We start from the raw sequence: 26,285 nt of genomic DNA on the forward strand, positions 1-26,285 counted from the left end.
TGACCTCTGGAGGGAGGAGGGGGGAGGAAGAAAGGAGAAGCAAGGCCCTAGATGTAAGTTCTGCTCTGTGGTATAAAATCTGCACGTGAATAGTCTCAGAGTTGCACAGTTCCTAGAATTTGATCCACTATGACCAAACACAGAGACTGGGAACAGAGAGAGGATATATTTACATAGTTGTGGAGCAAAAACTGAAATATCGTTGATGGGAGTCTCTGTAATGTATGAGTTTGTTGAAACAGCGTTTGCTTAAGGACTTACAATTAGTGTATAACACCTTGAATTGTGGTTCAAGGGCAGGTTAAACCAGTCGGCCACTTGTTTGGCTCGTTCTTCCGAATCGCACACAAACAAGAAGTGCCCTACAATCAAAACAGCATGACTCAAATGTTCTGACATGTTTATGGCAACACCTAAGCAGATGGCTTCGATATACTTTTGGATTTGTCTCTTCCTACTTTTTCTTAATGAAATCTTGCCATTTCAAATTACTCCTCTCTGACTCTTCATCTCTGTGACACGTGTGCTGCACAGAATATACACAGCGTGAGGTTGAAATAATGGAAGTGTCGACATCCCTGTAATGATGGCTTTGGTGTCATTTCTGGCAGAAGTTTGACAGAAAACTCATGAAAGCAAGGTAATTGCCAATTACTGCTATCACTGAGATTCTGAATGTTTCCAAGATTACAACAAGAGTGGAAAAACACAATTTCAATCACATGTCACAGACATGACCAGAATCATCCCTGGCTTTGTTTAAAATCAGATACCAGTGGTTACATTGTGCGTTTCATTGGCATGCTCATTAAGATTAAGCACTACCTGAGTACTCCCAGACAATACTTGAGTAGAGAATTGATTGCAACTTATCAACTCAAACAACTCATTCTTCTCAAGCAACTTTAACGATTAATTTTCGATTGTGCTCATTAGTGGTGGCCGTGTTTAAAAGCTTCATGGAGGAAGTAGAGACATAATAACCGTTCTGATTGGACCAAAGATTTGTTGACTTTAAGACTAAGAGGCGAGGAATGCATGCCTGACATCACATGTTCCAAAAACGGGTAAAGCTGCATGTTGGATAAACTTTTGTTCAGTTTATTCCCCACAACAATGAACGGGGACCAATGCAGGCTACAGGTTCAAGTGTTACTGATGTTAAAGCACATCTATTGTCTTACAAATGCCATTTGCCTAATGTATCTTAGGTTATGAAATGTTTGGCTCCGTTCCTGACATCAAATCTAAGATGCACATTATCTAAAGCAAAGACAAAATATAGCCACAATACAACACAGGACATGTCTCAGAGCTTGTTCAACATCGTTCTGGATTGTTTAAGGGTATTTCTTCTCATTGATCAGATATGATCAACAGCTGAGAACAAAAGAAATTCTTCATCAGCATTTTACCACAATCGCAGCAGGATGAATACGCCATTAGTCATACAGAGTCATTAGTGATGAACTACTTTGCCTTTTAGGAGTAATTGCATGACTGAAACTATAACAGTCTGCATGAACAAACACTGTTTGGACAGTTTCCGTCTGGGTTAGGATCCACTTAAAGCACATGGTCAACTTCAATGCCATTGAAAAACATAATAACACTGCACCAGTATACTGATAACATAATAATAATAACCCCTGTAGTACATGCTTTGCTTTGCTTTGCATTGCTTGATTTTAATGTTTTTTAATTATTATTATTATTTTTTTTTTTTTACGGGAAAAGTAAAAAATAAAATCAATTTATAAATACATTTTAAGTTTGAATTTTAGCATGCAATAATTGTTCTTGAAAAAAGTTTCAATAAATCTAAGTATAATCATGATAAATTTTAAAGGGTCACTCCGCCAATTTTACATGAAAAAAAACAGTTTATTTGTTATGGGGAGTACTACACAGCTGCGTTCCATTTAACTCAGAAATCGGAAGTTGGAGGTGGAAACGTCATCACACCTGACTTGCGTTCCTGAACAACAAGTCGGAAAACCAAGAGACTGTTAGATGTACCAGCTCTGACCAGGTTAGCCATTGTTAGCAAGTTGATTGTGAACACATTGTGCCTTATTTTGCGCATATCAACATCGCAGCAACATCTCAACGGACTGAAGTTGCAGAACTGTGTGTAAGACTGTTTTAATGAGACAAGAAAGACAGAAGTCTTAATAAACAGGGCATTACTACAGCTTTTACTACTGTTGACACGCCAAGCAGCCATATAAGGTCGAGGTTGCTGAGGTTTCTCTGACTTTCTGAGCCTGAAATCCAACTTTAGGGGGTTTTCCAGGTGAAATTTCAATCTGGCAACTTGGAAGTCCCAGCTTCCCAGTGCAAATGGAACGCACCAGCGGACAGTAATGAGTTAGGCTACACTGTGGAAAATGTAGGATCCAGTGTTTTTAGGGTCAAAAAGCGATTGCCTCTGTTGCACAAATTTTAAGCATCCTTTTTTTTTTCAAAATCTATCTCTTAAAGTCCCCTAAATTTATGGAAATTAACAACTAAATAGCTGAAGCAGCCCTTAAATGGATGGGAATCATTTTCTCATTACTGGAGAAGGTAAATTAGACATTTCACATTTCATTTTTAAAGATCACAACACATGTACAAATAGCAGAGTTCAAGTGTTAATCCAACTGTAAAGACAGAAATGCAGCCTCCGCTCTTTGCCCTTTACTACAAACACTGAAGTGATCCCAACTCCAACAGAAAAGGTCTCCACACTGTGACACCTTGATATTCTTGTTTTACCAAAGATTAGTCCAGCTGAGCTTCATCTCATTTTCTTTCCGGCAGTCACGTGGATTTAAGCTACAACAGGCCCGGCTCGTCCTGACCTGACAAACTGCATTCTCAACGACCTTTTCCCTCATTGGGCAAAAAGGTCTGCATTCTCCTCTCTCCGATGACTGTGACTAATGCGAGCCATGGTGTGGTGAGGCTGTCCTTTCCCTGAACAACCCTAAAACCAAAAACAACTCCTAGAAATGTTTACATTCTTCACCCATGTTTCCCTTACTTTTATCTTCACAACTTGGGACATACATGGAAGTCGGCATAGCAACAAAGGACGAGGCAGGACCCATGCAAGCTTGTGAATACATCACTAACCAGAATGAATTTGAATGTTCATTAGAAATAAAAAAAGTAGCGTATGGTTGCCTTCATTTTAAAAACATTTGCGACTTATGAACATAAGCTCTCAAACTCCTACTAAATTTGGCACAGTGTGACCTCAACTGTGCTTACAGTTTATTCAGTGTAAAGCTGCAAAACGATGACTTTTTAAATCTTTCACTGAAAAATTCCCTGTGACTTCCTTCCTTCTGTACAACACTGCTTAATTTAGTAGCCCCAAAATATTTCTAAACTATAAAATATATTTTTAAAGCCTGAAAAGCCACATTTGTGAGCATGGGGTGGTGAAATGAGACATTTTTCAGTCCTCGCCGGGGTTGTTACAAAATGGTGGATCCTCAGGAGCTGCTGGAGCACTGCAACAGGAAATGAACTCTGACATAAGAGCTATGGACCTTGGGGCCCCAACTGCATCCTGGGAAATTATGGCACTGAGAAGAGAAATGACCCATGTCACCCCCATGAAAAACCCAACACAGAGCTAAATCTATTTACAACCCTCTAAAAATGGTACACTGAATATATGTCTTTATACCTCATAGCAGCCTTTCCTAATTGCCTCTAGATTCAAGCGTTCAAGGTGATTCATCACTTGGCGCATTTATTTTGCACAAAAAATGTGCTGTTTGCCCAACAACAGTAACAACCAGAGTATCAAGGTCAAAACCGGGCCAACACAGAGACTGGCAGACTGGAGGAAATCTTGGTCTGTCTCATGCAGATGGACCAACCAGCACCACAATAAAGACAGCCAACAACAGAAAGAAAAGGGAGGAGGCGGTGTAGAGACAGAGAAGTGCTATCATCCTAGAATATCACTACCTCTTGGCTCAGGCAGCTCTGGGTGTGCCTCCTCTATCGGTTAGATCCATCTTTCCCTCCGACACTGCTGTTAGTCGCCACTCTCTGTTTTAAGCCCGTTTTCCCAGCCGTGAGACAATAGTATGGACATCATTAGCTAAGTGGTGGCTGGATGACAGGCGGTGGCGCTGCGATCGATAACGGCAGGCCGAGCCATCCGCAGGCTGAGCAGTGCTTACTCATCAGCCCTGGGCTTGCATGAGTCCTGGCTAGGGCCCGAAACTGGGACTGGGCCAGATAAGGGATGTGGAGGTGTCGGGGGCTCGCTGCCTGTGATAACAAATGGCTATGAACAGCCACCTTATCTTCTCACCTTAAAGAGGATATGATGTCCACTGTCACACAGCTGCCTAACGCCCAGAGCTACTCTGACAGTTATGTTATGAGGGTGAGGAGGGTTCAGCCAGTGTTGGGTACAGTGTGTGCGCCTGTGTGTGAAGAGTAAAGTACATACTTTAGCCCTTTTTACACAGAGATTACACTATAGAGCTGTTATGAAGTCATCTTTGCTTTTTTTACACTGAACAAAACAACAGCATTATCATCCTGCCCCTGTGTGTGATTTTAGACAGCATGCCAGCATCGCAGAAGCAAAAGAGGTGTGACGGGCATGACAGCTGCAATGACAATAGCGTTTGTCTCTAATATGACATATAACATACGCATCGGCAGTGCTTTCTAAACTATAACAAAGGATGAACGTGTCGATCAAAATCATTTACCTTCTCTGTTATATGGCTGCTGGTCTTGTCTTCTGCTCAGAGGTAAGAAGCTCCAAAATATCATTGTTTTCCCAGTTTGCAGACATTTACAACCACTGTTCTTCTTTTTTTAATTAGCTGTTAATTGGTTACAGCTGCTTTTTAAATCTAGCTCGGTGTGGTTGCCAACATTACACGTTATCAAAATGTAACACCTCCTCAGCCATGGTCATCATTCCAGCTTTACCTTTTACACAGATCTTGTTCCTGCACTGTTTCTACCTCCAGTCCCTGCTAAGAGGTGAGAGCACTCTGCCCCCCTTTCCTGAAATCAGACTTTATACACAGAGCAGGGAGGTGGCATATAAACAGCATATATGATATTACTGCCTTGAACAGGTAGTGTAAATGTGGCTATTGTGTGCACCTGTGTGTGTAAAGTACATCATTGTCTGACTGGGGTGTCCTTATGGGTTAAAAAAAAAAACAGTTCGCAAATTTCTATGCCAACTTCCAAACTGTCAAAGTTGCATCAACCATGAATACTAAACAATAACAGCCACTTAATGATTTGCAAATGTTAAAATGCCCGGGGCAAGCTCCAAGTTAAGAATACCTAATCGCAACACAAAATGTCCCTTGTCAAAATACAAGGGTTTTGTGTGTCCTTGTGTGGGTGGGAGAGAGGCAGTGTCAGCACATGTTCAGTGGGGAGATGCCACAGGCCACCACAGTGGTGGCCAGATGCCCCTGAAGTGGCATCTGAGACAAACATCTACTGACAAGGTGGTGCCCTTCCTGTGTCCTTAACCACAGCTGACAGTAACACTGCACTGTGCTCCAAGGACAGAAAATTTGAGGGATGGTGGGAGCCATGGGAACACAAATAAACAAAAATATGACTGTGACAATGTGAAAAAAAAGACAAAGAGAAAAAGAAGCCGAGGGCCAACAAGAGCAATTGATGGAGCTTTGAAGGAGTTTGAGAAAAGTAAGAAAACCTTGGGATCAAGTGAGGTTCTTTCAAAGGCCTCTGGTTGTCTGGGTCTGCAGGCACCTTTTCCCCCTCTACGTCTGTCCCTTTCTTTTCTTCTCCCATGCTTATCAGTCTGCAATTACACCTGCCAACTTTAATCAGGATACATTAGAAGTGGAACACCTCTCCGCCTCCGCCTTCCACTCTCCACCTCTCTTTTTTCTGAGCTGCAGGTGTACAGAGACTCTTGCGAAAAAGTTGTCACAAACCCCGGGCAGAGGCATGATAAATACCATCATGACATCCTGATAAATAGACAACATGGCAGGATAACACACAAACTAAACATAATGTGCCTGCAACGTCAATAGGCATAAACCATGAGTATTAACATGAACATGCCTGAAGTGGTTACATTTTGAAAAGGCATAAAACCTGAAAAGAGAGTGACAACTTGCAGCACTAGAAGTATCACTGCGGCCTCACTTCCTGCCTCTTCTTGCACACAGTTTGATGTTTGTTAACTGCCAAATGCTGAAATCATTCCTGCGCCAGCTTTCACTAGACACCTAATCTTATTATGGCTAATGTGTAAAAATGAAATGAAAAGGCATAAAGCTGTAGTTAGTCACACACCCCAGTGCTTTCAATTACAATGTTTACAGAACAGTTAAGAGGAGAAGAGCATGCTAGAGTGTTTTTTTTTCCTCCAAGTTGTAATATTACACCTGACAGGAGCGGCTTACATGTGCAGCCACTCTTCATAGATAACAACACCAACCTCAGAGTGTCTCAGTCACACTTAAGTTGCTGTTACAGGAGCCTTTTTCCCCTTTTCCGGATGGAATTAATCCAACTGATGATACCCAGGGATGTATCACTCCAGCACCAAATCAAATGACAGCACAAGGTGTCCGATTGACATGTTTCACAGTAGGTAATCAGAGAAAAATGTACCATATAAATCCAGCACTCCACGTCTTTCTATTTTTGAAAAGGATGGGAGAGGATAGGCATGCATTGAGTGCTTAGTTAGCACCATTATTGCTTCACTGCTGAGCGTCCTACTGAACCAACAAGTTGTATGAGAATACAACTACTCCTTCAGCTATTGAACGGAATAAGGTGTGCCAACCGCTGCACCTGCCGTCACTCAGAACAGCAAGCATGTGCAAAGAGTATAGACATCCAGAAAAAAGAAAGTAACTGAAGATTACTTTTACATAGCAAACTATCATCTGCAAGTGTTTTATAAGGAAATGACTTGTTAATTTTGTTCAAGGTGGTTACATTGTTCTGATTATTGATAGGGTTAGGGCTGGGTATTATGGCTTAATTCTAATATTGTGATTTTTTTAGGCTGCATCGAGATACATGATATACATCTCAATATTTTGAAATTTCCTCTAAACTACTATAGACTAATAAAACAAAAATAATTAAATGAACTACAGTTTAATAAAGTAGCTACCTAACATAAAGTTAAATAAAGTACTGTTAAAATGAAGATTCATAAAATACTGTTATAATAAAGTTAAATAAAATACTGTTATAATAAAAGTAGATAAGTAACAGTTGAAATAAAGTTTAATTAAGTATTAAGTAAGTTCAATAAAATACTGTTATAATGAAGTTAAAAGAAGTACTATTTTAATAAAGTGAAATACTGTTATAGTAAAGTAAAATAAAGTATTGTTATAATAAAGGTGGATCAGGAACCGTAAGAATAAAGTTTTAAAAAGTACTGTTACAATTAAATGAAAATGTTGATATAACAAAGTTCGATAAAATGCTGATTTAATATCATTAAATAAAGTACTGTTATAATGAAGTTAAATAAAGCACTGTTATTATTTAAATATCAAAGCTTACCCACTGATGCTTTTATTTTTGAAGCACAGTAAAAGTGCTATCAGAGAAGTGCTTTTTTGAAGTACCCGACTCATTGATGGTTTTTGCTGCGAAATTCAAGCTTCTGGTCAACAGTTCGGTGTTAGCAGTTAACAGAAAGTTAAACTGTTATCGTGGTGCTGTTCAGCATGATGATTTATTCACTGTAAGCTGGAAACAAACTAACAGCTCTCCAGTTCACATATTAACAGTATTTGCAAGTCACATCGGTGCTCCATGGTAACAGTCTGGAGATTTAAAAAAACACCTATTCAGACTATCACCCAGAAGAGTGATCTCGATGAGCGTTTGAGTGTGTGTGACATATCATGTTTACGATTTTTGGGTTGTTTTTTTTTCTTTTTGTGTCTCTGAGAGGGAGAAAGTCATAGGAGGGAGAGAACCAAAACACCAAATTGAGTCTCATGCCAGTGTCATAAAAAAATCACACAACAATTCATATTTGATGTTTGCAATACAGTCACACACACATATATGAAGTATTTTCCAAACATTGCCCACCCCTAGGTAGGATAAAATAGACACTATTTTTGCTGTCCTCTGAATCTTCCCTTCACCTTTGACCCTCTGCTCTTCTTCTCCACCCTATCCACTTCTCCTGGCCTCCCACTTCCCCCCCATACAACAAGGCATCATAGGTGGACATCCTACAGGAAACTCAGGGGCGCCACAAGGGGAGAATCTCCAGAGAGAAAGTCAAACAATGACACACAGGGACCTCTCCTGACTCCAGCCCACTTTAGGCAGTGAAGCTTGGAGTCTGCGAGGGAGATGAGGTTAGGTCAGCATGACAGGTTAAGACAAAAAGTGTTGGGTTAGTGTGGGAAATGTGTGTCCACAAATTACAAACATGCCCAAAGACATCCTTTAATACTCATGTAGGTGGATTTCAGGGCCATCTCTCTTTGTTTGAGGTTTCCAGTGTCTCCAGCCTTTCAAAATCCAAAGTACAGTCAGTGTAAACACTGACTCACTCGAAAACAATCAGTGGCTATTATACCCTTAATGTAATCATGTAATGGACTATGTATTTATGCAATACAAACCAATCTTTTCAGACCCTAGACCAGGCATTCTCAAATGCCTTTGCACTTTTTGCAAAATGACAGGAGGCCAGGGGCCAGTCGCAGCAGCCCCACGCATGTTTTTAAGAATTTGCTTTTTAGGACCTTTTTAGGATTTTACAATGTTTCTAGTATTTTAGGACAGTTTCCAAATTTTATATTTCTCAGGTTTTGAGACCTTTTCATTTCTGGATGGTTTTCAGGTTGTCATTTCTTGGATTTTAGGACCTTTAAGATTTCAGTAGATTTCTGGGATTTTAGGACACTAGGAACTTAAATAGGTGCTCTGTTGGGGGTGTGCGAGGATCCTTCACTGGTACTTTTTTGATAAACAAGATCTTTTTTGATGCTGTTTTCTGCACTCTGGAACCTTGCGTATATCAAAGGTATAAAACCAATTCTCAGTGTGAAACATTTTATTTTTATTATGAATTAGAAAATGATGGCCGTCAGTTGAGTAACCCCGCCCTAAACTTTTCACAAAACTTTGAGAAATTTAGGCTTAAGAGCTGAGCTGGGCACAGTATGTAGGTGGTACAAACTTTTTGTGTGTGATTACAGCAGCAGAAATCCAACCTATTGAACTCCGGGCAGTGGCCTCATTTCATTGGCAGTGACTCAATCATAACATCTTATCTACAGACTTGCTGAGTCATGGAATTCAGCTGTGGCCAATAGCCAAGCAGCAGGGTTACTTATGGCTGTCATTGATTGGTTGATCCTGAAGCACAAAGCTGAAAGGGCACATACCAGGAGCACAGCCTGAAGCTCAAACCGGCAGCTTGCGTTTTACTTTACTTTCTCATTCTTGTTTTTCCTCCTCTGGCTGACTACCTACTTTGTTGTGTCACTCTGGCTGTTCCCTCTTTCTTCCCTCATGTTTCCTCTCTACAGCTTGTCCAAATTACCATAGCCCATTAGCCTTGTTCGTCTGTTGTGTAATTGTATCTGGAATAGCAAAGCAGGACCGCTCACGTCCAGAGGTCACCATTCCTCTGTGGCTTACATCCTGGTCCTTCATCTCCATGGTCACCGAGCTTCCAAACACTGTCTTTTTTTTCCTCTGGAAGAAATATGAAGGCTAGTTAAAACTATCTCAACAGAGCCCTACGGCCACCATTCGGACCATTAATCATATCTAAAGCCCTTACTTTCCACTAGCATTATTCATTAATAATGCATTTGTATTGGAAAAGCAATACCATAATAAGGTGGGCTTGGGATAGAGAGCAAATGCAATCTTTGTTACTGATTGATTTCAATAAAAAATACTTTGAAATTTCTTGGGTGAACAATTTATTATAAAGGGCTTAGTGATATTTTCTTATCATTTTGTTCCCTCAAATATGCACAACCTCCACTGCTGATTTGGGGTCAGCTCCCCCGCACATAATCGGCCATTCAGGATACAGAGTTAAACTGGCTCTAAAACAGAACAGGGGCACACTACAGAGGCCTTTATATCAAGCTGTCCCCATCTGCAAATCTGTAATGAGCATGGGAGCTGAAACAGTGGGGAGAGAAGGGAACCTCAGTTCAACTGAGGCAGGCACACTTTCTAATGGAAATTCAGATACAATCATCCCAGAATGCACTTCTCTCTGCCTAATAATCGGCCACTAGAACAAGGCAGCCATTGAGAGGAGAGTGACTGTAATCTGGTCCACCAAACTCCAAAGCTGCCCGCTATAATTAGCTCCTTTCTCCATCAAACACAGGCTTACACTGACTCACAAGCAAACCTCTCCTGTAATACAAGTGAAGAGAGGAGATTTAAGCAAACGGCACATTTTCAGATGAGCGGGGAAATTTTCCATCCTTGGCATGCGGAGTCACCCTGCACTGACAGGTATGCTAGCTGTGAAATCTGCAAACAAGCGAGCGAGAGGCCACCGTTTCATTCAGCCGCACAGTGGTTTGGAGAAATAAAAGCCTGGGCTGACATGGAAATAATACGGTGTTGGTCAAGTTTTCAAATTAAGTGCTATTACATGGTTCCTTATCATAAGAACTCATAGCTGAGCTTACTGGTTAAGAACATGTTTCACACTAAAGTGCTCAAATTCTTTACAGATGTCCTTCTCGTCTGAATACTGCTGTTGAGAAGTCAAGTCTATTTTAATTACACTAGAATAGGGGTGCAACAACCCATTGATCTGGATGAATACATTGATTTCATGACCAACAACGCAATTTGATCAATGCAAGTGAAAATATCAATCCATATCATCATCTTTAGGATACGCCTTTATTTTGAAATTCTGTGTCACCGTCAAAAAACATCAAGAAGACGGCGAGCAGCAAAAGCAGAGAAAGACACTGAGGATAATGCTGTACCAGAGAATCAATCAGTAGTGTGGAAATACTTTGGATTTTGGAGAAAATAAGGGTCAGAGCATATGTAATATGTAGACAATTACGTTATTGGATTATATACAGTGTGACTAGCAAAAAAACAACCGTTCTGTAGGGCTGCCCCTTTAAAATCGGGTTTTTAAAAAATTTGGGTTAAAGTGAAAACATTACGACAGAAAGTCTTGAAAGGTTGACTTATCCCATGTGCTATCTGATGTTCGTTGGTGGAGTCAATTTAAAGTAAACTTTACTGCAACTCAACCGAACAGTTAAAGTTATTAACATTATGTATGTGTTGTTTTATCTTTTCTGGCAAAAAGCAAAAAAGAAATAGGGGTGGCAGATTCTTCTGTAACAGATTATGTTATATGATGAGATGATATTGTTGCACATCGACCCCAGACTCCTGAATCGAATCAAAGTCCTATCATGGAAGACTTTATGATATCGGCAAATATCGCATCGCTGCCCAAAGAATCAATATAATATCATATAATGATGAAAATGCTGATTTACAACCCTACACTTGATATAAGCAGTAGATCCCTCACTGTTTCTGTCACAACACATGCAAAACCCTGTGTTTACCCGTCCACAAAATATGAGACAGAATCTCACTTCCCTCATCAAAGGATGTATCCGCATCTCTGGCCTACATCCTGACGAACAAAGCCTGCCCCCCTCTAATCCCAGGAACATGTTCTAGTCCAGGGACTCACGACACGATCCGCAGCCCAGAGGCAGGCAGACGGGGTGAGCGCTGGTAGCTAGCCTGCTGCCTGGGCAAATGGCACGGCTATTAGGGGAAGAAGAGGCTTCCTGGAGAGGTGTGACTGCACTGCAAAGGGCCTAATCAAGCAAAGAACAGAAGTGCTGACAGCTGCTAATGCAGTTACCTGAGAGCAAAGGGGCCGTCTTGCTCAGGAAAGTGTGCGTACATGTGTTTACTTCCTACTTAGCATGGACCTCCCAATAAGGCTGATTAAGATCAAAAAGAGAAAAACTAACCAGCATAAACAGAGTCAAATGATTTTATTGGGTAGGACGCATAAGCCGCAACATATCACCATATATCCATTATCAAATGACAAAGTTCCTGTTTTGAAAATGTCCCCTTTCTCTGGCAGTGACACAGCAGTGAAGGCCTTTGCTTACACACTTCAGCATTAAAGCCATATTAGAAAAACCTACACAGACATCTCTCCACTTATCTCACTCTCTGAAGTCTTTCACAGTCGATCTTAAATCGATATTCCAGAAGCAGGTAGAAAGATCACTTTTGAAATGAAAGAGCTCAAGTCCAGTGGAAGGACTGTGTCAGAAAAGGGAGTGGCTGGCAGGGCAATGACCACTTTGCAGTGGCAGAGAGATTAAGCCGTGACACACCAGTGACAAGTCCTGGCACAAAAATAGATTAATGGTAATAGTTATCATTAGTACACCTTAATCAGTCTTTCTTTTACTAATCTCACAGCATGCAGGGGTAGACAGTTGAGTCAAATATCCCCAGATGAGGTATTAAATTGGTGGAAATGGCTACACAAACACTGTATTTCCTGTCTTAGAAAATTTGAGTCATTTGTGTGACAGGTACGGTTAAACGGGAACGAGCAGTTACCTCCCGGCACATTATCTAACTGTGTCACCAGGAAGCCCTGAACATGCAGCTTTGATGTTTGCAAACTTAGTGTGACATTAAACAAAAGGAGAAAAGAATAACTAAAACAAACATTTCTTATGTTTAAGAGCTCATATCATGACCTAAATTTTGATGAAGGCGACGGTTTGTGGCTACTAGAATGCAAAATAAAAAGCCCAGGCAGCTACATTAGACATTAAAACTTAACAAAACCTAAGTTATGATTCACTTAACTGCTCATGTTTAACCAGGATTTGATCAGAAGCAAAACATGCAGCATCAAACTTGACAGCAGAGTCCAACCCAAACATCCTATTTCCCCTCTACCAACTGAAAGTCCCCATTGCTCATTACATTCAAGGCATACAAGGGAGTTTCTCCAGGCCTGACAAGACCAGTGTATTTTAGCTGCTGATGGACAAACAATTTTAATGTTTGATCACTATTCGGAGCCCCTTTTTCCTCTGAGAACTTCCCATTTAAACAAGCACATGGCAACATAACCTAACAGGTTTTTATTTCCTTTAAACACCCATGCATTGCCATTAGAATAATCATTATTGTTACTATTAAGGGCTTGAAATCCCAGCAGCCCTCGGGGGGACTGGGGTTGACTCCCAGTTTCTTGTAATTCGCAGCACTTCAAATTAACCCAAGCTGTAATGTAGGGAGGTGAACGCCTTAAAACATCTTTTTTTTTTTTTGCTTTCAAATTGCCCATTCACGTGGAGTATTTGGTGTAGAAGAAGCATATATAGAGTACATACCATAGCATTCCTCCCTCTCTCCAGCTCTCGTCCACTCCTTTCTTTCTCTCTCCGCGACTCAGCCGGTGAAAGACTTTAAAAAAAACAAAAACACTTCCCACCAGCACTCACACCGATTATTTTCCGCTTTTTGTCTAAATAAACACGCTATCTGTCCATTGCTTCCCGCATTAAGTCCTCGATTTCATCAGTCTGAAGTTTTCAGAAACGAGATGTATATCTCTCCCTGTCTGTGCAGAGCAGAAAAAAACAACTAAATTCTCGTCAGGAAAAAGAAAAAAAATGCTGTCCAAACTCCAGTCTTTTCACCACGGCTGGAAACGAGGAGAAAAGGGGGAGGCGTTGTAAAAGCGCTGTTTCGGTGTGTTTTTTCCTTCTTGGTTCAACCACCACGTTGTTTTGCCCAATTATTATTTCCTTTGTTGTGTCAAAAATCAAAAAGAGTCCGTAGTGAAACGCGATCACGAGCTCAGTCTGCGTTTACCAAAGCACCGCTTTTAGCGGACAACAGCTCGTCCGAAACCGTTGTATTTTCCTTTCTAGCGTTAAGCCCGTGCAGGCTAAATGCGTGACGGTGTGTTTAAGTCTTTTTTTCAGCTTCCCAATAATGGCGGACCTTCTCCCGAATCCAGCATCTCCCCTCCTATTCACTTTCACAGACAGACTGAGAGAGAGAGAGAGGCAGGCTCGCCCAGCGGTTCATGGACACAATTACAAAACACACGCTGTTTATGACCATCAGTTGTTTTTTTTTTTATCACTTCTTAAACACATCTTTATACAACCTTTCATATACGTTTTTTTACCTGCCAAAAAACAAAAAATGCAGAAACTTTTTTTTTTTACTCAATTACTTTCTATAATGACTAAACCATAATGTAGTCCACTTCAGGGGCGTTTGTAGCACTTGAGGACATTGGTGGCCTGGCCCGGATCTCCGTCGGGGGGTCGGGGGGAGGGGGTTATCCCCAAGGACATTTTTTGATAAACAAGCTCTATTTTATTTACACTTTTACACAACCTTTCAAATACATAATAAATTTTTTTAAATTAATTAAAAAATCAGAAAATGCAGAAGATAACTGATTACCTGAAATATGTGTAATATCAGAAATATCTGTAATAATGACTGAACCATAATGTAGCCTACGCCAGGGGTGTTTCTAGTATTTGACGACAATACCCCGACCTCTGTGGGGGGGTCAGGGGTGGATCATCCCCAAGAACACTTTTTTATAAACAAGCTCTGTTTTGATGCTTTTAATACTTTCTACCCTTAAAAATGTGCTATTAAAATATCAGTAGTTATTTCTAATTAGTATTGAGAAGAGATATATTACTTTACAACTGTTATCATTAAAAATGCATTGAATAGAATTGAAAAAATGGATCAAATTTACATATTTATGTTAAAAGAAATGGGATGTAACTAGGGATATTATTCAAGTATGAATGCAATGACAGATTATTAGATCCGGGGCTTTTTATTATTTGCCTACTAGGCCTTTTCTTATTTTTTAAACATAGATACATTTAGATCCGGAAATACTTAAAAATTGAGGCTGAAGCCCCAGATGCCCAGACCGAACAATGCCACTGGCCTCCTCCTCCTCCTCATCAACAAAAAAGGCAAACATGATACCACTTTCACAGAAATTTCAAATAATTGATTAAATAAATTCCAAATTGGATGTGCTAATGTGCTACTTCATCACAATATTATATTATTCCAGTAAGTTGTAATGCAACATAGTTTCTGAGCTATTAAAAAAAAGTCCTTGTGTCATCATGATTGTAATTAATGGATTTTATTTTAGTCCATTTGTCCTGTTGCCCCTATGTCACGCATCACTTCCTTTCACAACTGATCCCTGTTTCCCTACAAACTCAAACATTTGTTATCCTCTAATAGATTTTAATGTTCCGTAACTTCATAACCAGTAATAGATTTGTTTAGTGCTCAGCTAAGAACGCCTAACTAAAATCGCATCATACCATATCAAGCAGCACAGAAGAAAAATATCTAATATTTCCTGCGAAAAGCCATCATCTCAAAGGTTAATCCTAATTGTATGTGTTGTGACCTGAGATTTTGAGATTTTGGAAAAAAAGATTTGCTGTGAAGTTGTCTGTCAGCCACCACATAATAAAATAGTAAATAAAAAATAGTTTCTGTTTTTTTTTTCTCAGAAAGACAATGCGCCTACTTCCATACACTTGGATAAATGTCTACAATGTTGTACAAAACAACTGCTGCCTGTACAGCTCAAGCAGATGTTTGGTGTCTTGCATTGGGACTTTCTCCTGGAATTCTCCTCATCTCTCCCTGGTAGTCCTTCCTTGAACTTCCTTGAACATGCAATTCCTGTCTTGTAATCTAAACTCTGTCTTATGTGAAAAGAAATACGTCATAGGGCTGTAAAATTCAATTTATTGATTTTGCAATGGAATTTGACAATTTTAGAGGATATTTAAGACTGAAACACTGCACCCGGGAAACAATACACACACCATATCAGAGGCATGTTGCAGCCAAAGTAAAAGCTGTTGCAATATTTAAACTCCTGGGGTACAGAATAGCGAAACCAAAACACAAGATATATTATTTGTAAGTATAGAAGTTATATTATTCCTACGTGAGTTGTTAAATGACAATGTATGAAGTGCACTATGTGTGCTTTGATAGTTTGAAATGTGACCAACCATTAAATACACAGTCAGGCAAAGCCCAAGGTGCACTTCCCCCCGTTTTAATTAGTCCACAAGCTTCTGTCCAATTACATCGGTCACTGTGTTCTCAGCAATATTTGTATGACCCCAATCACACACAGCAAGATTAGCAGGGGTCAAATTTCTGTTGATAAATCTGCCTGTTTTACCTCCCACTCTCCTACCACTGTTTTTTTTAACATGGGCCTGGCCCATCATAAAACATACAAACATTTAGCTATTAAATTATGACACATACAGTTCTTTGTACAATTTAATTATTTATAAAAGACATTTCTTGTGCTTTTATTACCCTGGGGTATCAAAACACACCTGCAAACACTATATAGAGGACAAACTCTATATTTAATGTTTACTCACAGATTGGTTTTCCCTTTCATTTCATATCTTTTCCCTATCAACACTCTGTATTTGCAGCTGAAATATTTCTGGGTCCCATGGGCAAGCACATTCCTTCACTCACAGTTGTGCAATCCCTGACAATCGCAGTTCCCCCATCCCCCCTCTGACTCCCTAAACAGCCACAATGCTCAGAGAGGCAAGCTGTCCAAGCTGTCTGGGCAATGTTCTGTGGTGAATGGCTGCCCAACCAGACCAGTAAACAAACTCTGCGCCCTGACTCTGCAGAAAACAACCACAAATGATGTAACCTCAAGAGGGTGGAAATATATACCAGTATTGCAACTTTTGCATTCTGTATTGTGTATAAAAATAATTGTGAGGTGTATCATAAATATAGTGCCCATAACCACACACACACACACGCACAATTATAAAGACACAGCTAAAATAGATCGAAAACTTGATGATTTCAAACACTTGAAAAAAACCTAAAAAAAACCTCTGAAATCTCCTTTATCTGTATTTAAAGTCTTTCTCTTAATTTTTATTTTACTGATTGTTTTACTTATTTAACTTTGTTTTATGTTGTGTATTTGTACCATGTTGTAGTATTTAAGTTTTAACCTTATTAATTTGTTTATGATTTTCTGTTATCTTATATTTTTGTAAAAAAAAAAAAAAAAAAATTTTATTATTATTATTGTTATTATTTTTATAGTATACTACTACTAATAATAACATCAACAGCTATTATTATTGTCGTTAATAATAATTATAACAATAATAATAATAGTAATAATAACAATTTCGAAAAAGTTAATCCGCTAAGTCTGATTGAGTGTCACATAAAAATATATTAAATATTTGTCATCCTTACCTATAATCACAGTTTATTGTAATTCGTGTTCAGAGTAATCTACACCTCAACATATCTGCTACAGAAAATAACAGTAGGGTCCTTTTTCTTTTCATGTGACCCAAAGTCCGTCTCAAGAAGAGACACCGCAAGGGACGCTGGTTCTTGTGGTGCCATATAACCTTCCGTTGACTCAAAATGTGTCGCTAAAAACTACATTCCCCACCACGCAACGCGTTTTGAACTTCCTGTTATCTCGGGGAATATAGCGGACGAGCGGTCGAGGAAATTACTGATGTATTTATGTAAAATCGTCGCATAATTGTTTAAAAACGTGCTATTCTGGAGCCTCCCAGGTCCATATTTAGGAGACGACAATGGTAAATATGTCACAGAGGAGCTCTGTTCTATTGTCTTCTGATAAAAGTAGCGCAATGCTCAAGCTTGCTAGCTTTTGAGAGCTAGCTAGATAACCTCCTCATTCAGTCAGTAGCAAACGTCTGTTAGCTAGTTAGCTAACTTGCCTCAGCATGCAAAGGCCACAGATCTGAAGTCACGATCTTTAATCACAAATACTGGCCGCCACTTAGCTCAGACAGATCGCCTGGCAATGATTTTGACCATCTTGCACATCATGTTATCAAAATAAATGGGTGTGGTTTAGCTACGGCTAGCTTTCAAGTTAGCCCGAGCTAACGCGTCCAGTATTTGTATAGCTATTGTTAAATAACGATCACTTTAGAGAAATGCTGTGCAATAGTTTGTTATAGCCATGACCACATTATAACTTTTAGTCGAGTTCTGTCTTTCACATTAGATATAACATATACGTACTTCAGTTTACTAATTCTGTTGTATTCTCATTCTGTCTCTCTGTATTTTTTCTAATTTTATCGTATAGATCCGCTTTATCCTCATCCAGAACCGAGCAGGGAAGACACGACTGGCCAAGTGGTACATGCAGTTTGATGATGATGAGAAACAGAAGTTGATTGAGGAAGTGCATGCTGTGGTAACTGTCAGGGATGCCAAGCACACCAACTTTGTTGAGGTATGGGATTAGTCAGTATCATATGCATGCATGTATGGTTGTGTGGTTCTGTGCTACGCCCCAGTATGGTACTTTGATGAGTTCAACCATATACATATTTTTTTTTTTATAAACGCTATCAAGGCCTGCAGTATAATGACTGAAACCACCCTGCAGTTAAAAATCTTGCCATGGCTACTTCACAGAAAAGTAATTGGGTGATTCATGTGTTTCCCACATTGTAAGCATTTTCCACTAGTTACTGTAATCATAAGACAGTTTTCCTTATTTCTGAAGCAAGTTTGACAAAGAACCCTTACAACTAATATGGTGGTGTTTTGGAGAAATACACCATTAAAAGAAAACCCTGCTTTGTTGTTCAGTTTTGTTATGTATTCTGTTGCAAAGTTATTAGAAATCTAGAGAAATACTGGCTGTTTTACTGTAAACATGGAAAGCTTAAGTCTAAGTTAAGCTGCTGTTGTTGTCATAATATTAGAGACGAAGTTGTTAAGAAGCCTTTTATTTATCGTTCTCACAGTTCAGGAACTTCAAGATCATTTATCGGCGTTATGCTGGTCTATACTTCTGTATTTGTGTGGACGTGACTGATAACAACTTGGCATACCTCGAGGGAATCCACAACTTTGTAGAGGTAACTGACGCACACAACACATGATATATGGACTTAGTTACTGAACTATGATGATTTACTTTTCATGGTCTGATTGTTTTCAGGAATGTCTGTTAATGATTCCCTTTAAAAATAAATTTGTTCTTTACTGTCTTGCTGCTTCTTAAACCTACATTCTTGTGTAAAGTATGGACCGTAGTCAAACAACATTTAGTGGAAGACATTGATTGTTTTGCGCCTTACAGACCCATGTAAAGGGTTTTCCACACTGATTGCATTATTTCGCAATAGTATCTCTACATCGCTATGATAAATATCACGTATAGTTTTGTCCTCAACTGAATATGGATTATCAGATTGTTGCAACAACAACAAATAAGTCACACTTGAATTGATGAGTGTGACAGTCTATTTCAGTACAAATTAATAATGTCAAATTAATTTACACCATGTTCAGGGTGTGTTATTATTGACTTTGATCACCGTTAGATAACGCTCAGTCAAGTGGCGCTGGAAATTAGCCTTCGGCAATAAAAATAACAAATTGATCACTAATTACAAACTGAGTCTGATAGCAACTGATTGCACAGACATTGCACAAACACTGAGATTGCAGATGGCTATGGCAATGAAACAGCAATTTCAGACTTGGGCACTAATACTTTTATAATGAGCAAGCATTTTAATCGGATGAAAAGAGTTTGCAGTTTTCTCATAATGCCTGTGCTGTGCCAGTACTGTTCTACCTCCTTCAGCACAGTCTCCTGCTGTCAGTGCTCACGTTGGCTCATAAAGTGCTACTGCAGCAAAAAGAACAAACTAAATACAACTACAAACTACACATCAGTATTTTCTGAGTTTTTCAGACGTTGCTAGACAGCAGATCCACAAATCATTAAATTTGATTATGGCTATTTTTCCTCTATTTTACAAGTAGTAGATACTGCATTATTGCAAAAAGATTGCAAGTCTGTTGAGATGAGATGAGTAAATATAATTAATTTTGAAAGCTTAAATCTTTCAGTTCATTTTTTTCCCCAAACATACATACTTAAAGGAGTGTAAATTAAGTGTAGTAAAGTGATTAAGTTGAACTACTTTGACAAGCGTATTTATTTATAATTAATTAAATATTTCTAAATTAAAGATGTAAAGACCTCTAATTTTTTATCAAGGACATTTTTAGGGGTTTCCTTTGAGAACTGAGACTAAATATGTGCCATGTGTATTTGTAGGAACATCGACACCAAAGATCTATGACTGTTGTTTTGATGAAAAATGAGACTTCCAGTGCTCTGTTCAGAAGCTGTGTGCCCTACAACGTTAGACCCATCCGCCGCATTGATCATAGCGTGTGTCATAATTTGTCCTTCATGTAGCTGGAGTGTATCATTACCTGCCAACATAGTATACTGTATACTGAGTGTGGGACGTGATATCATCATGCTGTATTTGTGTCTGCAGCAAGCGGAGCTTCTCAAACACTGTAAATCCAAGATATAAATTTCACTCTAACACAACAGTTTTCCCCTTCCGCTCTGATAATATGACAAGATTTTCAAGCTCTTTGCTGCATAAAATGTGTACATCACCCAGACAACTACATCAAGACATAAATGCTTGAAAAAAAAAAGAAATGTAAAATCTATATTTTGGAATAATTATCTTTGTCAGGCTGTAGCTGAATGTACAGTGTTACAAAAATATGCTGTTTTCTAAGATCTTAATGCCAGCAGCCTATATGGGATTGTGTCACAATAAAATGATGGATATCTCATTTGAAATATAACTCCTTAGTCAGCTAATTAAATGTATTATTTGATTTAATCAATGACTTAATCAGCCGAAGTAGCTACGTTTATTATAAATCTTGGTGATTAAGTGGAGGCATTAGGCAGCTCAAGTCCAGCATGTTCTATCACTTATTTTGCTTAATTGCTGTTCAACAGCTTTTTCCTCCTTTATTAATGTTCAGTTTTGCAAATCAGCTGAAATTGTGAGTTAAAGGTACAATCTACTGTTTGTTTTCGGCTAAGACAAACAGTAGACCGTTCTCTGTCCAGAGCCCTCAGGAGTGAAGGTCATTTGATGTAATGTTTGACTACATGAGAATGCATGCCAGTTATACTTTCTGAGCTTGTTATTGCACATGGCCACATGCTCGAGAAGAAATAACCAATTTAAAATAAATATAGTGCATGTTTTTTGTTTTTTGTTTTTTTTTAGATTACGATTTCTACAGTCGCTGCTTCCATACTCCATACTTTCTACATTCACTTACACAAATTCTTAACAAGGGGTCAGCAGTGTTGAGACAAGAATCACATTAACTTTAATTTGGCATATTTAAGATGGATGTCCTTGTAGTGAAAATAAGCTTATAAAAGTGGGTTCTGCTGCTTCAGTGTCACTTTATTTCTGCACTGATGCATCACATTAAGATATACCAATAGCACACAGCTTCACTGTCTTCTCACAGTGGACTGTTTGGTTATCTCCTGTCTGTTATCTGATTCAATTAAAGATTTTTCTTACTGTTGCTCTCTTTCCTGTAAGGTGCTGAATGAGTATTTCCACAATGTGTGCGAATTGGACCTTGTGTTCAACTTCTACAAGGTAAGGAGAGCTTTTTTGCGCTGTAATATTCAGCTATAATTAAAGCTATAATTAAATTAACACCTTGTTTTGACAGAATGAGCAGAAACAGAAAAAGTCATGTAGTGAGATTCATCCAAATCACTTCAGTGTAGAATGGATTATATATATAATATATATATATATATATATATATATATATATACATACATACAATATATAAAGAAATGCTTAGCAACAAGCACCTCTGAACTCCCTCTCAAGTGCTGCTAGTATTCTTACTAATTACCTCAGGTGTCTGAACATCCGCCTTCACGCTTAACTTTAAGGATGCGTCACCCACGTTCGCTGTGTTACACCCAGCAGCTGAAAAATAAAGAGAAATCAGCGCTCTTAGAAAATGTAACGAACAAATTTCAACATAGCCTCCCTCTCCTTCATCCACTGATTTACTGCTGCTCCAGGGGCAATGCTCATGCTTATGTTAGTGGTTTATTTAGTCACCCAGAGGTTATTTTTACATTTCGATGACACAGAGGGAGAGTTAAGACATGACCACAGCCTGCGTGATGACTTGTCAGTGAATGGAACAATTTTCCAGGAAACCCAAATGTTTCATGTGTAGGGAAGAAGATAATGTCCCTTTGGTTTCAGGTACAAAAATGTGTATGCGCCAGGGATGCACAATAATATTGGCACGTCATCAGTATTGACAGATAACGGCTCTAAAGTGAAATCTCTGCATTGGCCCGAAATGAACTTTTCTGCCGACATTACAGGCAACTAAGACGACACTTAAATTACACAACATTAGTCAAAATAGCTCAAATCTGCCCATTATTCAAACCTGTTAAAGTGGGATGAATTTTTAAGTTTTGTTGAAAAAGTGTGAAAAGCATTGTATTTTATGCCTGCCTCTGCCACTAGTGGGCCATCACGATAAGAGAAGGCAAATGTGTTAATTTTGCGACGAGATACTTGATGTTCTCTGCAATTGGGTGGAAAAACACATGCATACATCGCTATCAGCATTGGCAATCGGCCAAAATGAGTTGGAAAACATCGGCATAACAAAAATCCAATATCGTGCATCCCTAGTATGTACTCTATTTTAGTCCAGAGTCACCCTAATGCTTTCATTTTCTGTCATTACAAAGTTGGGCCAAGGCCACCCCTCTAATGCACTGCCTGTGTCGACACTTTTAGGTGTACACGGTGGTGGACGAGATGTTCTTGGCAGGAGAGATCAGAGAGACCAGTCAGACCAAGGTCCTGAAGCAGCTCCTCATGCTCCAGTCGCTTGAGTAGAAAACAACCACTCTTCCTACCTGCCCACTAATCTGCTGCCCTGGTACCTAAACCAACCTACTCTTTGTTCCTGTCACTCTAGAAATGTTCCTGCCGCTTCACTTCTTACAGAACTTCAGGAGGGGGTGAAATACATAACATTTTTTTTCATATGTAAGTTTAGTTAACCTGACTCAGCTGTCTATATGTCGCAGTATTCTGTATTTTCTGAACTTCTAATGAAGTCTCTCGGTATTAGTAGGCTGTACATTTCAACATGTTAACATTTCATCAAGTTAACATATCGCCTAAGTTACAATCAACTCTTTCCAAAGCCAGCGGCTGCAGAGATTAGTTATTTCATGTAGTAACCAGTTAGTCTTTGCATTTATCTCTGTGCAGCGTGGAGACACTGATGTAGATCCTGCGGTGTAACACTGCTCTCTCCTCCCCCTGTCCTCTCTTCCCTTCATTAACCTCAACTTTCATTTAATAGCACTACTGTAACTAACAAGCACCACGTTTTAAGAGCGACTGCCTCCGACAGCCTCGCAGCCGTTCCTATAAACCCATGTAAAGAAACACCGTGCCGGTGATGTGCTGTTAGACTTGTCAGCTCATTTTGTATCTGGATCACAGTACAAGCAAACTACAACTAGAAAGCCCTTTAGAGCAATTGACCTCGCCACAGAAAGTTCATAATTGAATGGAGAGTACTTGGGATGAGTGCTGCTCTGACGGTGTGTTATGGTAACCTGTGCGGTGTCAGACATCCTCATGGCGAGGAATGATGAACAGTGAATAACTGTAGGTTATGTTAGCTCACACGGCTGCGCTCTGCATTTGTTTCATAGCGTTTCAAATGAGCTAGATGATTTGATGCAGCTCATTACATTAAATGGTGCTTGTTAGTTAAACACTTAAAACTCAAACACACTCAGACGGAAAAAAAAAGACCTGGAAGTAGAAAGTATATTTTACATAAAGCAGTACTGTGAAGTTTGCTTAGTATGGTGTGTGTGTACATACAGTGTATCTTGCATATGTTGAATATTGTGAAATTAACACGTGCATTCCAGAAAGAGTGGGTCTTGCTTGCTCTATGCTCCGAGGAGAATTGTGTAAGATCAATAAATTCCTTTGGCATGGTGTGAAATAAATTGGCTTTTAAATTCCTCCTTCAAGCCTCATGAACTTTGGCAGAAAAAATCTTTTATTAATTTCATTTTGCTGGACTTCAGTGTTTATGAAATGATTTGTCATACTCTAATTTGAACCATATTCAGTCACAAAGGTGTCAAAGTTGGTTTCAAATGTTACTGTTGTTGAACTTTTGTATTTTTTTTAAATGATTGGCATTTGTAAAATATGTACTGCTTCCCTTCTTGTCCACCTGTGTGCTTGTTAATGGAAGATGTGTGTTTGTATGTATTACCGTCTCCCGTTCAACTACCCAAATCAATACGTCCCATTATATGTAAATAATAAATAAACAGATGAAGTGATAAATGAATATACACTGTTTCCGATTGTCATTGATGATTAATCTCTATGAAAAGGGCATTTAATATAATGCCCTTAATGTAATTTATAATGTAAAAAAATACATTGACAGTTTCCCATCAAGAGTTTGTCTGATTATGTCTCAAAATATACAGTAAATATTATATAAATTCTTTTAATATGTATCTCCCTCAACGGATGTTAGCTTGACAAGTACAGCTTGAGAAAAAAACATCAAGTCACTTTTCTGAACTAATAAGATAATCATCTTCACTCAGAAATGAGCTATTTTTCCACGAAAACCTCTTATAATCCTGAGATCAGTCTTTGTTAATTCAGAAAAAAAATCTCTTTAATTCTGAAAAACACAAATTTAGGAAATTTTCTTGTTAATTTAGAAAAACATTATGTTTTTTTTTTTTTTTTTTTTTTTACCAATGAAAACTTCTCTCATAACAGATAATCTTGTCAGTTCAATAAAACAAGGTTTTCTTTTGCTAAAGCTTTCCTCATTATTGAGATAATCTCGTTGATTAAGAAAATTGAGCAGTTTTTCCCATGAAACTTATCCTATAATTTTGTAACAATATTTTTGATATTAAAAAAAGGATATATTGTCAATCAGAAAACAATAGATTTTTTCCATTAAACATCTCATAATTTCCCCTTTTTAAAAAAATAAAAGATACAAATATTTTGATTTTGTTTATTCACAAAAATGTGAATTAAAGGGATTGTCTCATTAAAACAGAAAAACATGCAATTTTTTTATCCCAATGAAAACCTCTCTAATATTTAAGATAATAATCTCATTAAAAAAAACAATTTTGATTATCTCATTACCTAAAAAAATGAGCATATTTTTTTCCATTGAAGTCCCATAATTTTGAGATTATCTTGTGAATTTAAAAAAAGAACAATAATTTGGGAGATTTTAAATCAGAAAAAATAGCAGATTTATCTTTTCTTTTTTTTTTTTATTTACCTTTTAAAAGGGGAACACTTTTTCTGAATTGTGAGATATTAATCTCGATTATTGATGCAATAATCTTCTTAATTCTGGCAACCAAACATTTTTTATCCATGAAAACTTCTCTCAAAATTGTGAGATAATGATCTTGCTAATTTAGAAAAAACAGGGCAAATATATTTTTTGTAGCCAAAGAGACCTAAAGAAAACTCATGTACCTTAGAGCAGCGTTTCCTCGAGTCCCACTTGTGCTGCATGTGTTGGATCTCTGCTGCAACACAGCTGATTCAAATGATCAGCTCTTCATGAGCTCCTGAAGCTGCTGACAGGCTGATCGTTTATTTCAGCTGTGTTGGAGCAGAGAGAAATCTAAAACATGCAGGACAGGTGGTACTTGAGAGGTTTGGGAAACACTGCATTAGACTACTTGCAAATGCAATAGTCTTTAAATAAAGGAACTTGAGATTTTTCTTTCCAATATTTTAGCACCATCTAGTGGTAAAACTCCAGACCTGCCACAATAAATTATGCAATTTGGTTATGAGGTCATCTTGACAGCCTATGTAGGATCAATAAATCAGTCAATATATCCACTTCAGCTACATTAAACCACTCTAGCCGTTACTCCATCGACCCGAGAACATAAATCCAGACAATTGGACACGGAGGGCATTTACTCCTCATCTTGTGAGTCCTCTGATATCCTAACCTCACCCTGACTGCCTTTGAGAGAAATGACTCAACTGAAGAATGAAACATGATGAAAATGAATCACGTACATGGAGCCTATTGTTAAATTTCAGGGGCTGTTAAGTCAGATGCGTATAAACCTGATGTGTAATAAGTTACAGCTCACAGGAGAGTAAAAAATAGCGACATTTACTCACATTCAGGACCTGATGTACTGTACCTCCCTT

General features: G+C 38.6%; 1 protein-coding gene across 1 annotated transcript; it reads left to right on the plus strand.

Annotated features, from left to right (window-relative positions):
* Positions 1-17,593: 17,593 nt before the first annotated feature.
* Positions 17,594-23,070, plus strand: ap2s1 (adaptor related protein complex 2 subunit sigma 1). Its single transcript, XM_042487154.1, has 5 exons — positions 17,594-17,729; positions 18,251-18,400; positions 18,921-19,034; positions 21,570-21,629; positions 22,815-23,070. Exons 1-5 carry the CDS (start codon positions 17,727-17,729, stop codon positions 22,914-22,916), a joined length of 429 nt encoding a protein of 142 aa, XP_042343088.1. The 5' UTR covers positions 17,594-17,726; the 3' UTR covers positions 22,917-23,070.
* Positions 23,071-26,285: the final 3,215 nt, after the last annotated feature.

The sequence above is a fragment of the Plectropomus leopardus genome, chromosome 5 (assembly GCF_008729295.1).
Source record: "Plectropomus leopardus isolate mb chromosome 5, YSFRI_Pleo_2.0, whole genome shotgun sequence".
NCBI lineage: Eukaryota > Metazoa > Chordata > Actinopteri > Perciformes > Serranidae > Plectropomus > Plectropomus leopardus.

Coding starts and splice junctions, on each gene's coding strand:
- ap2s1 (XM_042487154.1), top strand. Junction 18,401..18,920: donor AGCACACCAACTTTGTTGAG/GTATGGGATTAG, acceptor TCGTTCTCACAG/TTCAGGAACTTCAAGATCAT. Junction 19,035..21,569: donor GAATCCACAACTTTGTAGAG/GTAACTGACGCA, acceptor CTTTCCTGTAAG/GTGCTGAATGAGTATTTCCA.